This window comes from Ovis canadensis, chromosome 3 (assembly GCF_042477335.2).
Source record: "Ovis canadensis isolate MfBH-ARS-UI-01 breed Bighorn chromosome 3, ARS-UI_OviCan_v2, whole genome shotgun sequence".
Classification (NCBI taxonomy): Eukaryota; Metazoa; Chordata; class Mammalia; order Artiodactyla; family Bovidae; genus Ovis; species Ovis canadensis.
This window is the reverse complement of record NC_091247.1, coordinates 206,212,839-206,227,325: the sequence shown is the minus strand read 5'-3', so window position 1 is coordinate 206,227,325 and position 14,487 is coordinate 206,212,839. Positions and strand designations below refer to the sequence as shown.

General features: G+C 37.5%; 1 protein-coding gene across 6 annotated transcripts in view; it reads right to left on the bottom strand.

The window, feature by feature from the left end:
- Positions 1-14,487, bottom strand: part of RERG (RAS like estrogen regulated growth inhibitor) — a 160,738-nt gene that overhangs the window by 13,012 nt on the left and 133,239 nt on the right. For 4 of the 6 annotated variants that reach the window (XM_069581269.1, XM_069581273.1, XM_069581271.1 and 1 more), the window contains one exon: positions 13,158-13,596. In XM_069581269.1, coding sequence (XP_069437370.1) covers positions 13,189-13,596 — 408 coding nt within the window. In that variant the 3' untranslated portion in view covers positions 13,158-13,188. Of the gene's footprint in view, positions 1-8,322; positions 13,597-14,487 lie in introns of those variants that run through there. The other 2 variants (XM_069581268.1, XM_069581272.1) reach the window with 2 other exon arrangements.

Here is a 14,487-nt window from a genome sequence, read left to right as displayed (position 1 = left end):
TATTTCTGTCTTTGTGCCAGTACCATACTGTCTTGATGACTGTGGCTTTGCAGTAGAGCCTGAAGTCAGGCAAGTTGATTCCTCCAGTTCCATTCTTCTTTCTCAAGATTGCTTTGGCTATTCGAGGTTTTTTGTATTTTCATACAAATCTTGAAATTATTTGTTCTAGTTCTGTGAAAAATACTTTTGGTAGCTTGATAGGGATTGCACTGAATCTATAGATTGCTTTGGGTAGTATACTCATTTTCACTATATTGATTCTTCCGATCCATGAACATGGTATATTTCTCCATCTATTAGTGTCCTCTTTGATTTCTCTCACCAGTGTTTTATAGTTTTTTATATATAGGTCTTTAGTTTCTTTAGGTAGATATATTCCTAAGTATTTTATTCTTTTTGTTGCAATGGTGAATGGAATTGTTTCCTTAATTTTTTTTTTCCACTTTCTCATTATTAGTGTATAGGAATGCAAGGGATTTCTGTGTGTTTATTTTACATCCTGCAACTTTACTATATTCATTGATTAGCTCTAGTAATTTTCTGGTGGAGTCTTTAGGATTTTCTATGTAGAGGATCATGTCATCTGCAAACAGTGAGAGTTTTACTTCTTCTTTTCCAATTTGGATTCATTTTATTTCTTTTTCTGCTCTGATTGCTGTGGCCAAAACTTCCAGAACTATGTTCAATAGCAGTGGTGAAAATGGGCACCCTTGTCTTGTTCCTGACTTTAGGGGAAATGCTTTCAATTTTTCACCATTGAGGATAATGTTTGCTGTGGGTTTGTCGTATATAGCTTTTATTATGTTGAGGTATGTGCCTTCTATTCCTGCTTTCTGGAGAGTTTTTATCATAAATGGATGTTGAATTTTGTCAAAGGCCTTCTCTGCATCTATTGAGACAATCATATGGCTTTTATTTTTCTATTTGTTAATGTGGTGAATTACATTGATTAATTTGAGGATATTGAAGAATCCTTGCCTCCCTGGGATAAAGCCCACTTGATCATGGTGTATGATCTTTTTAATGTGTTGTTGGATTCTGATTGCTAGAATTTTGTTAAGGATTTTTGCATCTATGTCCATCAGTGATATTGGCCTGTAGTTTTCTTTTTTGTGGCATCTTTGTCAGGTTTTGGTATTAGGGTGATGGTGGCGTCATAGAATGAGTTTGGAAGTTTACCTTCCTCTGCAATTTTCTGGAAGAGTTTGAGTAGGATAGGTGTTAGCTCTTCTCGAAATTTTTGGTAGAATTCTGCTGTGAAGCTGTCTGGACCTGGGCTTTTGTTTGCTGGAAGATTTCTGATTACAGTTTCAATTTCCATTCTTGTGATGGGTCTGTTAAGATTTTCTATTTCTTCCTGGTTCAGTTTTGGAAAGTTGTACTTTTCTAAGAATTTGTCCATTTCTTCCACGTTGTCCATTTTATTGGCATATAATTGCTGATAGTAGTCTCTTATGATCCTTTGTATTTCTGTGTTGTCTGTTGTGATCTCTCCATTTTCATTTCTAATTTTATTGATTTGATTTTTCTCTCTTTGTTTCTTGCTGAGTCTGGCTAATGGTTTGTCAAAAATAAACACAAAATTGATTAAAGATCTACATGTAAGACCAGAAACTATAAAACTCCTAGAGGAGAACATAGGCAACATAGGCAAAACACTCTCAGACATAAATCACAGCAGGATCCTCTATGATCCACCTCCCAGAATACTGGAAATAAAAGCAAAAATAAACAAATGGGATCTAATTAAAATTAAAAGCTTCTGCACAACAAAAGAAACTATAAGCAAGGTGAAAAGACAGCCTTCAGAATGGGAGAAAATAATAGCGAATGAAGCAACTGACAAACAGCTAATCTCAAAAATATACAAGCAACTTATGCAGCTCACTTCCAGAAAAATAAAGGACCCAATAAAAAAATGGGCCAAAGAACTAAATAGACATTTCTGCAAAGAAGACATACAGATGGCTAACAAACACATGAAAAGATGCTCAACATCACTCATTATTAGAGAAATGCAAATCAAGATCACAATGAGGTACCGTTTCACACCAGTCAGAATGGCTGCGATTCAAAAGTCTACAAGCAATAAATGCTGGAGAGGGTGTGGAGAGAGGGAACTCTTTTACACTGTTGGTGGGAATGCAAACTAGTATAGCCACTATGGAGAACAGTGTGGAGATTCCTTTAAAAATTGCAAATAGAACTGCCTTATGACCCAGCAATCCCACTGCTGGGCATACACACTGAGGAAACCAGAACTGAAAGAGACACATGTACCCCAATGTTCATTGCAGCACTGTTTATAATAGCCAGGACATGGAAACAACTTAGGTGTCCATCAGCAGAGGAATGGATAAGAAAGCTGTGGTACATATACACAATGGAGTATTACTCAGCCATTAAAAAGAATACATTTGAATCAGTTCTAATGAGATGGATGAAACTGGAGCCAATTATACAGAGTGAAGTAAGCCAGAAAGAAAAACACCAATACAGTATACTAACACATATATATGGAATTTAGAAAGATGGTAATGATAACCCTGTATGTGAGATAGCAAAAGAGAAACAGATGTATAGACTGGACTTTTGGACTCCAAGGGAGAGGGAGAGGGCGGGATGATTTGGGAGAATGGCACTGAAACATGTATACTATCATGCAAGAAACGAATCGCCAGTCTATGTTCGATACAGGATACAGGATGCTTGGGGCTGGTGCATCGGGATGATCCAGAGAGATGTTATGGGGAGAGAGGTGGGAGGGGGGTTCAGGATTGGGAACTCATGTACAGACGTGGCGGATTCATGTCAATGTATGGCAAAACCAATACAGTATTGTAAAGTAAAATAAAGTAAAAATAAAAAAAAAAGAAAAAGAAAAACACCAATACAGTATACTAACACATATATATGGAATTTAGAAAGATGGTAATGATAACCCTGCATGCAATTCAGCAAAAGAGACACAGATGTATAGAATGGACTTTTGGACTCTGAGGGAGAGGGAGAGGATGGGATGATGTGGGAGAATGGCATTGAAACATGTATACTATCATGTAAGAAACGAATCGCCAGTCTATGTTCGATACAGGATACAGGATGCTTGGGGCTGGTGCACGGGGATGGTCCAGAGAGATGATATGGGGTGGGAGGTGGGAGGTGGATTCAGGATTGGGAACTCATGTACACTGGTGGCGGATTCATGTCAATGCATGGCAAAACCAATACAGTATTGTAAAGTAAAATAAAGTGAAAATAAAAATTTTAAAAATAAAAATAAAAAATCACTCCCTATTTTGCATAAAATATTTCGTTCACTTTTCTAGGCTACTTGAAATGTCACCCATTAGATATTTTTGGGTAATCAATTTTACTCCTAAAAAAATCCCTGATTTGCCCCATTCTCCAAAGAACGTATATATGGTGAAGGGTTCAAGGGACAGGTTGTGTTGGTTTAGTAGCTAAGCCATGTTCAACCCTTGTGACCATATGGACTGCAGCCTGCCAGATTCCTCTGTCCATGGGATTTCCCCTGGCATTAATACTGGGGTGGGTTGCCATATCCTTCTCCAGGAGATCTTCCCAACACAAGGATTGAACTGGGATCTCCTGCATTGCAGGTGGATTCTTTACTGACTGAGCCACCTGAAAAGCAGAGGGGGAATACCAAAATGTGTGGGAAATATGAGAGGATGCTGGAAAGATGTTTGTCCTTTTTGAAATGTTATTTTAAAAGTATTTCTCATCAAGAAAATTGCAATGTTATGGGTTAACAGGCTGCTGTGGACAGGTTGGGGAACCTAAATATGATTTATAGTTTTGTTTTCCAGAGAAATTGCATTCAACATCCCAAGAAGCCAATTTACAACCAAATGCTAGAAGCATAAATTGTAGTTGGACACTTCCTGTGTATAGATTGACTCAGAGGCTCAGGGAATAGAAGCAATCAATATCCTGTATTTGTTTCAATACCTACCTTGTTTTTCTCAATAAGCCCTTTGCTTCCCATAACAAGGAGAAGATGAAGAGGATGATAGAACAAAAGTTTTCTATGACAATGTTTATAGGCTCTCATAAATCATTAAGGAGCATCAAGAAGGCATCAACAAACACATTCCTAGATTGCTGAACAATGAGATTTTATTCTTAAAAATACTCTGCCAGGGAATAAACCAAATTATTTTCTTCTATCATAAAATAGGTAAAGAAAGACTAGACAGACACATGTACATAATGCACAGTCCAAAATTCGTAAGTTCAGGCGCTCATTTGTGTTTCTAAAGGAAAAGTAAAAAGGTCTTTGGGCCCACAAGAGAACAGAATGACATTCACTTGCAATGGGTCTCTAGTGACTACAGGTAATTCAGGCCAGGGAGCCCGAAATGACATAGGAGCATGGACAATTCAAATGAAACTATTATTTTAAAATACAATATTGATACTTTATTAAGAGTGGGAAAAGTACAAATTAGAAACCTATACTGAGATGTTGAACATTTGTTTTAAATAGATTTCAGGATGGTTATCTTTGACATGTCCCCCTTGCTGAATTGCCAACTGAAAGCTCAGCATTCTTGAGATAGAATTCACATACAACAAATAAGCCAATTTTAAGCTTACAAATTGATGAGCTTTAGAAAATGTATGTAGTCATATGACTATCATAATAATCATAATGTAGGATAGTTTCTTCACCCTAGAAGCTTTACATGAGCCTCTCTGTGGTCTATTCCACTTGTTACAATTAACATAGTTAAAGATATGATTAAATTTAAAGCTACTATCTTGCTCATGTTTTCTGTTTTGCTCATCTGTTATTTTTTCCTTATTTCCTTTTTCTGTCTTTTTTTGAATTTAGTATTTCTTCCATTTTATAAACACTATTGACTTATTAGCTACATCTATATTTTTTGTTCTTGCTTTCATTTTTGTTTTAAATGGTTGTTAGGTTTACATGATACTCATTGAACTTATCATTGCACATCTTCAAATAATATAATTACATTTTACCATCTTTTGTTTCACTGTACTCATGTTTCCACCTACTATCCTTACCCTTGGCTGCTTTTTAAATGTTCTTTTTTTCAGGAATTTGATTTTTATGTTCCGTGGGGTTGTTTCCTCTGCTTTTCATTACTTAATGTCTAGTGAGCTTCTTGGAGCTGTGGAGCTTATAATTTGAGAAAATTGCAGCCGTTATTTGTTCAAATAGTTCTTTATTCCACCATCCCTTTCCTTTAGTTCTGGGAATCTAATTATATGTATGTTAGATTGTTTGAGTTTGCTTCAGATGCCACTGATTCTTTATTATTGTCTTGTTTCCTCTCTTTATTTTGGATTATTTCTAGTACTATGTCATTAAATTCCCCTGTGATTTTTTTTAGGACCTCATCTGGTGTTAATCCTAATGTTTTGTTATTTCAGATACTGTATCTTCAATCTCTAGAAGTTACAATTAAACCTTGTTTATATCTTTCATTTCTATCCTCATACTGTTCATGTCTCTATCTTCTTAAGCATATATGTCATATTTAGAAGAGCTAAGTTACTTGTTTCTTAATGCTATCATCTGACATATCTTGGTCTGCTCCTGTTGACTGAATTTTCTCCTATTTATGAATCATATTTTCCTATTTCCCAGCATAAATGGTCATTTTTGACTGGATGCCAGACATTGTAATTTTTATGTTGAGTGCAGGATTTGTTGTATACCGTTGTATAGTGAATTGGGTATTATTCCAGAATAAAATCAAGCTACCTGGACTCAGTTTGAAAAAAAAATTCAGACATCCTTTTAAGCTTTCTTATGGCAGCTGGGTCTAGGGCTAATTTAGACCCATAATTAACACAATATGCTTTGGAAGTCCTGCATATTACCTGATGCCCTGTGTATTACAAGGTGTTTTCATCCTGGCCAGTGAGAATACAAATACTATTGTCAGCCCTATGTATGCACCTCCCAATTTTTGGCCTATTTCTTTCCAGGGCTTTTTTCTCCAAACTTGAGGAATTTTTTCTCATCATGCAAAGGTCTATACTCAGCCAAAGGCTATAAGGAACCCTTCTGAAGATCTCTCCACATGTGTGCTTGTACTCAGTTGCTTCAGTCATGTCAGACTCTTTAGGACCCCATGAACTGAAGCCCACCAGAATCCTCTGTCCCTGGGATTTTCACAGCAAGAATACTGGAGTGGGTTGCCATTTCCCCCTCCCAGAGATCTTCCATACCCAGGGATCAAACCCACATCTCTTGTGCCTCCTGATTTGAAAGGGTTCTTTACCATTGAGCCTTTCTAGGCATTTTATCCAATAGGGTCTTATCAACTTGGCCTCCCCAAACTCCGATTTTTGTCTCCTTAACTCAGTACAACTGCCAGGCTCTGTTTTGAAATATGTTACTTCTTGGAACCTGCCATTTGGCAGGAAACTGGAACGACTATAGGGTTTACCTCATTCTTTCCTTTCTCTCAGGGATTATCATACTGTACTGCTTGTCATTCAAAGACTGAAAACCATTGTTTCAAATATTTTGTCTGGTTCTTTCTAGTTGTTTAATATGTAAAAACATCTAGTCTGGTCCCTGTTACTTCACCATGGCCAGATGAATGATATAATTTTAACACTGAAAATAAGACTCTGTGCCTACCGAAGCAAAGTGAATCTTGCTTCATCGCCATTCATACACTTAGTAATATTAACTTATATAGAAGTGACATCAGCAGGATGACTGAATAAGCTGTCCCTCGCATATATCCTTCCCTCGGCAACAATAATTTGACATGGCTACCTGGGTGGCTGAGCGGTAAAGAATCTGCCTGCCAATGCAGGAGATGCAAGAGATGTGTGTTCGATGCCTGGGTCAGGAAGATTCCCTGGAGAAGGCAATGGTAACCACTCCTGTATTCTTGCCTGGAAAATCCCATGGATGGAGGAGCCTGGCAGGCAACAGTCCATGGGGTCACAGAGAGTTGGACAGGACTGAACACACAGCACTCACATGGACAAAAGTGTCTTCGTGTGAGCTTTGGGATCCAGATTGTAGGCTGTGAAACTGAAGTGTAGTCAAAGACTGAGGCCATTTTAAGAAGGCAGTTCACCACCATATGGCTGACTTATGAACTGTGGTCCTGCCTACAGACAAACAGTTCCATACCCATAAGAACTCAGCTACAGCCCCTTTGGGTTTGGATCTGTTACCAGCACCAGATACCGAGGAAGCCTGGAGGAGTGACACCCACCTGTGCACTGGATAACAAAAGAGGCTCATGAACCCCCTCCAGCCCCTCTTGACCACAGTCTGAGAACCCCCAAAGGTAAGCCTCTGAAACTTAGTCCGAATGCAAACTCTGAAAGGGTCTTGTACCTGGGCTCCAGTCCATTCCAGCCAGAGTCCATAAACAATCCTGATGGCTCAGGAACCCTGCAGAAAACACTCCTGTCTGCACCCCTGGAGATCTTGAAAGGGCCTTACACTGGGGATCTAAGGACCTAAGTGTCCCCATCGACAGATGAGTGAACAAAGAAAAGGAGATGCATACATACACTACTGAATATTATTTCACCAGGCAAAAGAAGAAATCTTGCCATTTGCAGCAACATAGATGGACCTTGAGGGTAGTAGGCTAAGTGAAATAAGTCAGAGAAAGACAGTATCATGTGATTTCACTTACATTAGAATCTTTAAAAAAGCCAAACCAAAGTGGAATCGTGGTTGCCAAGGATGGGAAGTAGGGGAAATGGGGAGATTTTGGTCAATGTGTACAAAGTTCCAGTCACTCATCCAGTTATAAAATAATAAGGTCAGGGAATCTAATATTCAGTATGCTGACTATAGTTAAAAATACTGTATTTGACAGTAGCTGAGATAGTAAACCTTAAGTAGTCTCACGACAAAAAAGAAAAGGTATTGATACAGGATGCTTGGGACTGGTGCACTGGGATGACCTGGAGGGATGGTACGGGGAGGGACGTGGGAGGGCGGTTCAGGATGGGGAACACGTGTACGCCCGTGGTGGATTCATGTTGATGTGTGGCAGAACCAATACAATATTGTAAAGCAATTAGCCTCCAATTAAAATAAATAAATTTAAATTAAAAAAAGAAAAGGTAATTATGTGAGGTGATAAACATGATAAATATTATTGTGGTCGCAATATACACATGCATTAAATCATCAGGTTGTACACCTTAAACTTGCACAATGTTTTGTCAATTATATCTTAGTAAGGCTGGGGAAAAATAGACACTACCTTCTAAGCACAAACAGAAAATCTTCCTTCTGATTCTATTTTTAGAACAAATAGTTACATAGTCCCAGAGTACAGTAATGCCCAAATAAAAAAATTTATTCTTAATTTTGATCACCTCAGGGAGTATCACTACTCCAGTCACAAAGAAGTAAGCTTACCACTCTTATTATTGTACATAATTCAGGGTGAACACAAAATTTTACATGAAAATAAAGAGCATATGTTCTCTTAAAAAAATCATGTTATAATAGGAGTAATTATTACATATTATTGGGCTCAAATTTTAACATAGCATGGTTCTAGAGCATGAACAAACAGACCAATGAAACAGAACAGTCTCCAAACAGACCCATATATATGGGAATACAGAATTCGCTAAATGTAACATGCCAAACCTATGGAGAAAAAAAAAAATTACTTGTCCTTTTTCTTCTCAGACTCTCCCAATAAGTGATTAGCTCAACAACTTTACCCTTAATTCAACTTTACTTTGATTAAATTTGGCCCAATGAACTGACTACTTTCCTTATCCTCAAAGTGGACAGAGGCTGTTTTAATAAGAAAGCTTGATTGTTACCACACTTGGAATGCAAGATGTTGTGTTTATTTATGTCTATGTCTTTTAAATATTATTTAAAAGAAAGATCCTGCCTTCTCTCAGTGCTGTGAGGCATACGAGTACAAAGACAATATACGGAAAAAAGTCTTTTGACTGTTGCAAGTAAAACAATTACAAGAAAGCAAATATCGGTAGTGGTAGTGTGGTAATAACAACCCATCATTACTGTTCAAGAATACACAGGTTTCTGTCATGTGTAAAAGAACCAATGTGTTTATAATGTTCATTTGCGGAGAAGCCTGAGGCATGAGAGGAATAACTAATTTATATTTGTGCAATCTAAAGTTCTTCTGTAATTACCAGTTGGGACTTCTGCCAGTAGTTCTGTTTTAACAGGTCTGGATTTGCATACATCTGGCTAAGGAAGATGCTGGTATTGGAGACTCTAAAGTTCACTTCGTTAGTGTTTGACCTAAGAGAGCATCCAGATATTACAGTAGGCCTCTTTAGCAGCATATTCTTAATGGGCACTGGCTGAGTTTCATCCCCAAGTATAGCATGAGAGAATGAAAGAGATTGTATTTCTAGAAGATGCCATTTTAAAAACAAATTTTCTCTGCTTTCCTTTTCCCTGCCCTGTCTAAATGGGCTTTATTGAAAATGCATCACAGCTAAGTTACCTACTTGGTCCTTTAACATGTAGTTACCTAAACTTGTAGTTTTATGAATAGATGTGACATGTTTTCTTTACTTCTGAATCCCTTTTTTTCTTTCTCTTAATCCCTTCTCTCTCCTCACCTTCTTTTTCTCTTCTTCAAGAATGATAAATGTGGCTCTCTAAACTCATAATTACTACATTACCATCACCTCTCATGTCTCCATATTTTGGTTCCATGCTATTCCTTTTGATTAGATACTTTTACCATCTTTCTTTCCTAGATAACTTGTATGTACAGGTGACCCTTGCACAACATAGGGTTGAACTGCATGGGTCCACATATGTGTGGATTTTTTTTTTGAACAAATACCTTGGAAAGCTTTTTGGAGGTTTGCCACAATTTGAAAAAACTTGCAGATAAAACACATAGCCTAGAAGTATAGAAACAATTAAGAAAAAGATATGTCATGAATACATAAAAATATGTAGATATGGAGATCATATAGATATAAGGTGAGTGATATTTACTATAAAATTAATAATGTGTTAGTTTTCTTACCACTTATAACTTTGTTTTCAAAGAATCATATTACAGTACAATATACCACTCTCCCCAAATTGAAGAAACTATGTATCAGCTTATTGTCATGGGTAAGAGGTTTTTGGAAAATGTGAATTTTCCAATACTGTGTTATGAATTTGACCGTAATACTGTACACCATACAAATTTTATAATGGAGTCATTCATTGTGTATAGGCTACCCCAATATGAAGCAATCATACTGATTACATTAGGCTACTATAAAGGAATCATATTGCTGCTTCTTCATTATCAATGCATGAAATAAACATAAATTTTTTTTCACAGATTTTTCCATTGTTGACATCAAATATAATACATATAACATCTACAGTGCTTCATAACACATAAGACTATATTTCTATATGCACTATAGAATGATTCATTTTATAAACAGATGACATAAACTTATAGTATTGATAAACACAGTGCATGTATACATGTTCAGTTTCTTAGTTGTGTCTGACTCTTTGTGACTCTGTGGACTGTAGCCCACCACAGTACAGTGTTGTAACTGTGTTTTCTCTTCCTTATGATTTTTTAAATAACATTTTCTCTAGCTTAATTTACATAAGAATACAATATATAATGCATAAAGCATACAAAATATGTGTCAGTCAACAGTTTATATCATTGGTAAGGCTTCTGGTCAACAGTAGGCTATTAGTAGTTATGTTCTGGAGAAGTCAAAAGTTACACATGGGTTTTTAACTGTGTGAAGAGTTGGCACCCCTAGCCCCCTCCACTGTTCAAAGGTTAACTGTATTCTTCAAGGTTCAGCTCAGAAACCATCAGATGGACTAATGTGTCAAGTTACATGTCCAGTTTATCTATAAATATTTGTTCACGAATAAATGAAAGCATAACTGAAACAGTTTTTATTGTTGTTTAGTTGTTAAGTTGTGTCCGACTCTTTCGTGATCCCATGGACTGTAGCCTGCCAGGCTCCTCTCTCCATGGGATTTCCCACGCAAGTATACTGGAGTGGGTTGCCATTTCCGTCTCCAGCGGATTTCCTGACCCAGGAATGGAACCCTGTCTCTTGCATTGGCAGGTGGATTATTTACCACTGAGCCACCAGGGAAGCCCTATGAATAAAACAAGGCTTCCCTAAATTTGCTCCTTTCTGTTTCTTCATACTGATGACTCAAGAATAAGTCTACTAAGACACTATGGTGGATCACAGTATAGGCTTACAGTCTGACTTTGCCTCTCTGAATTCAAATCCTAGCTTTACCCACTAAATAGCTGTGCAAACTTGTTTTCCCTTTTGGCTCAGTATCTTCATCCTTACAACTGTGACCATAATACTATCTCTTGCATAGGGGTACTGTGAGAATATGATGAGATAAGACACGAAGGGCCTGCAATAGCATGTAAGAACCCTAAACATAGTAGTGATTATTATGAACAGGTGCTTATTTCTTTGCATCACATTCAATAAGTCATCAACTCTGCAATCCAATAGTCTTCCAAAATCTCTCCTAAAATGGCAAACTTCTCCTCTTACCACAAGAAAGACTGCCTGAATGTGACAGAATGTGAAAATTATGCTTTTTATTATATTCACATAAAATAGTCAATTACACCGAGTTGTCCAAATGCATTGGTGAATTAAAGCCTCCAACTTTTACAAAGTTTTATACATATATCTATGCATTTATAAATACACACATATGTAAAAGATATATATTTTCTTCTAAAATAAAGTGCCCAAATCTTAATATATGGGGGCATAATAGGGGAAAAAAGAATCATAAAGCTTTATCAGTTATAGACAGTTTCACAATATAAGAATCTGTTTTATACACATTTATTCAGATATAGTGAACTCTAACCACTCACTCTTTTCTGAATTCTAAGTGAATTAATTTATCCAATATATTAGAAGCCATGTAGCCAGTTTAAATGAATCAGAGGCTAATTCTTACTGTGCCTGGCACAGAACCTGGGCTCCCCAACAGAAGAGTAGTTAAGCATCATTTTTAATTCCCCTGTTTATTTGAATGTTGTCTTTCTGCTAAGATGATAAACATAGAAAGAAATGTAAATGAATAAATCTAATTTATAAGAATCCAATTCTGAATCCTCTATTAGCATCCTAGAATCCAATTCTAAATCTTCTATTAGCATTCAATAAAGTCAGGGTTTGGTGAAAAAATTCCTTTTGTCTTTATTTCACCCTGGGCTTGATGAGAAATGGCCTGGCAGATTTGAAATGAGGGGTCGTGCTGTCTCTGTTATAGTTAAGTCTTGTTGGAATCACAGAAGAATAATTAGGATGCAATGAGCAACAAACAGATCAAGAAGACAGTCAACTCAAATTGAAATGAAACTCTCTGTGACAATGGAAAACCTCGTGAGTGCATGTTTGAATTTAAGAACAGAACAAAGGTTAAAGAAAAACTAGATCATTTAAGATCATTCAGAAAAGCCTCACTTCAAATAGAAACTAAGGCTCTATTCTTCAGTACAACGTCTCAGCTACCCTTACTGTGTTTGCTATTGCGTGCATGCATGCTAAGTTGCTTCAATCGTGTCTGACTCTTTGTGACCCTATGGACTGTAGCCCACCTGGCTCCTCTGTCCATGGCATTCTCCCAGGCAAGAATATTGGAGGCTTGCCATGCCCTCCTCTAGGGGATCTTCCCGATCCAGCGATCAAACCAACATGTCTCCTGTATTGGCAGGCAGGTTCTTTACCACTAGCGCCACCTGGGAAGCCCTGTATTTTCTGTTATCTTAGATTTTTAGGATGATCATTTATAGGTTTCGACAAGGAATAGAATTTAAAATGTTTTTGAAAAGACTTCAACCTATGGAAGCAAGGCGAAGATGCTTAAAAATAGCTTAATATGAACCCAGTCAATTTAGAATCTAGTGATTACATGTTCAAACTGCAATACAGCATGTTTTATTTAAGCAGGCAAAAGAGAGACTGTCAGCACTGAAATTGCATTAAAACACTCTGCAACTTCCCAACATACGGAAGGCTTGGACCGGTGGGAAGCCCAAACTTCTCCCAGAGTTAGAACAAGGAATGTAGTATCTTCTTTTCTTTGGAGGAAGAAAAAGGGCAAGAAAATGTTTCCAATTACCCAAACCCACCTGAGCAGGGTCTTCCCAAGGACGGAGCTGCCTAACTGCTGATTTTGGTGAGCATCTTATTAATGGCTTGCTTGACGTGCGTGGTGGAGCTGCGTCGCCTCGTCTTGCCCTGGACCATCCTCCGGCGACGTACCTCTCGACACAGCTCGTAGAATATCTCGGTGATGTTCCCTTCTCCAGTGCAGGCAGAACACTCATAAAAAGCACATGCCAGTTCTGTGGCCAGCTTCTCCCCTTCTTCTGTACTGACCTGTCTGGAGTGGTCCAAGTCAGCTTTGTTTCCAACCAAGATGAGAGTCACGTTCTTGGGCTTTTTGATCTCATCCAGGATGTTCTTAAGTGGCAGCACTTCCTCAAAACTTCCTCGGTCAGTAATGTCATAGACCAGCACAAAGCCTTCCCCCCATCGCATGTGTCCTTCCCTCTGAATGGTGTCTTCCTGTTGGCAGGGAAAAAAATAGCAGTCGGGAGACCTGGAAGTAATTGCAGTGTATAGATGCTGCAATTGCTAACAGTGATCCTTTTAACAACCATTCTTTACATTCAGCAGCGTTGGAAATTCTTGGTAGACTGCCTGAACCAGCTGACCCTCTCAGTTTGGAACAGAAGCATAACTTAGGGAACTAAACATTTTCTAACTGTATGGAACCTAACTTTGTGATTCTAACTTTTTCTTGCCACATCATTAAATGTGTAATTGCAAGGACTGTAAAGAAATTATCCTCCTAGTTGAGCACACTGCCTCTGAGATTTTTCATCACAATTAAACAATTGGCCAATAGATAATAAACAAGTAGACCGTACCCCATCCTCTGAGATCAGAATTAGAGGTATGAATTAATGAATGGTTTTGATTTTGTTTTGTTTTTTAATCTTCTTTTCTTCAGATTAGAGACAATTAGCCACCAAAACAAAAGTGAAAAATTGTATAGAGTCTAAGTAAAGCTAGGGGATTTGGGCTTCATTTTCTATCTCAGCATCTTTGATATATTATGCAGTCTCAATAATGATAGAAACTCAATTGCTGTGATTCTCAAAAGGGGTGATCCCTCCTTCTTAAGAAGGTAGCATTTGAAAGCATTCTGAAGCAGGTGTGATTTGAAAATGTATCACCATTATAGGCTCAAATGACTTCTCCAGGCACGTATTTTCCTGATGTTTCTCTCCTTAGAATCAGTACTGGAAGGTGAGAATATATATGGGGAGCAAGTAGTGATGAGAAGGAAAACTGTATAACTAGCTGCATATATATTTCTTAGATTAAATAGTTTTATCAAGTAGTAACTGAAAAGCACTATGATATCCTTCAGTTTCCTAACTCTTATTCTTA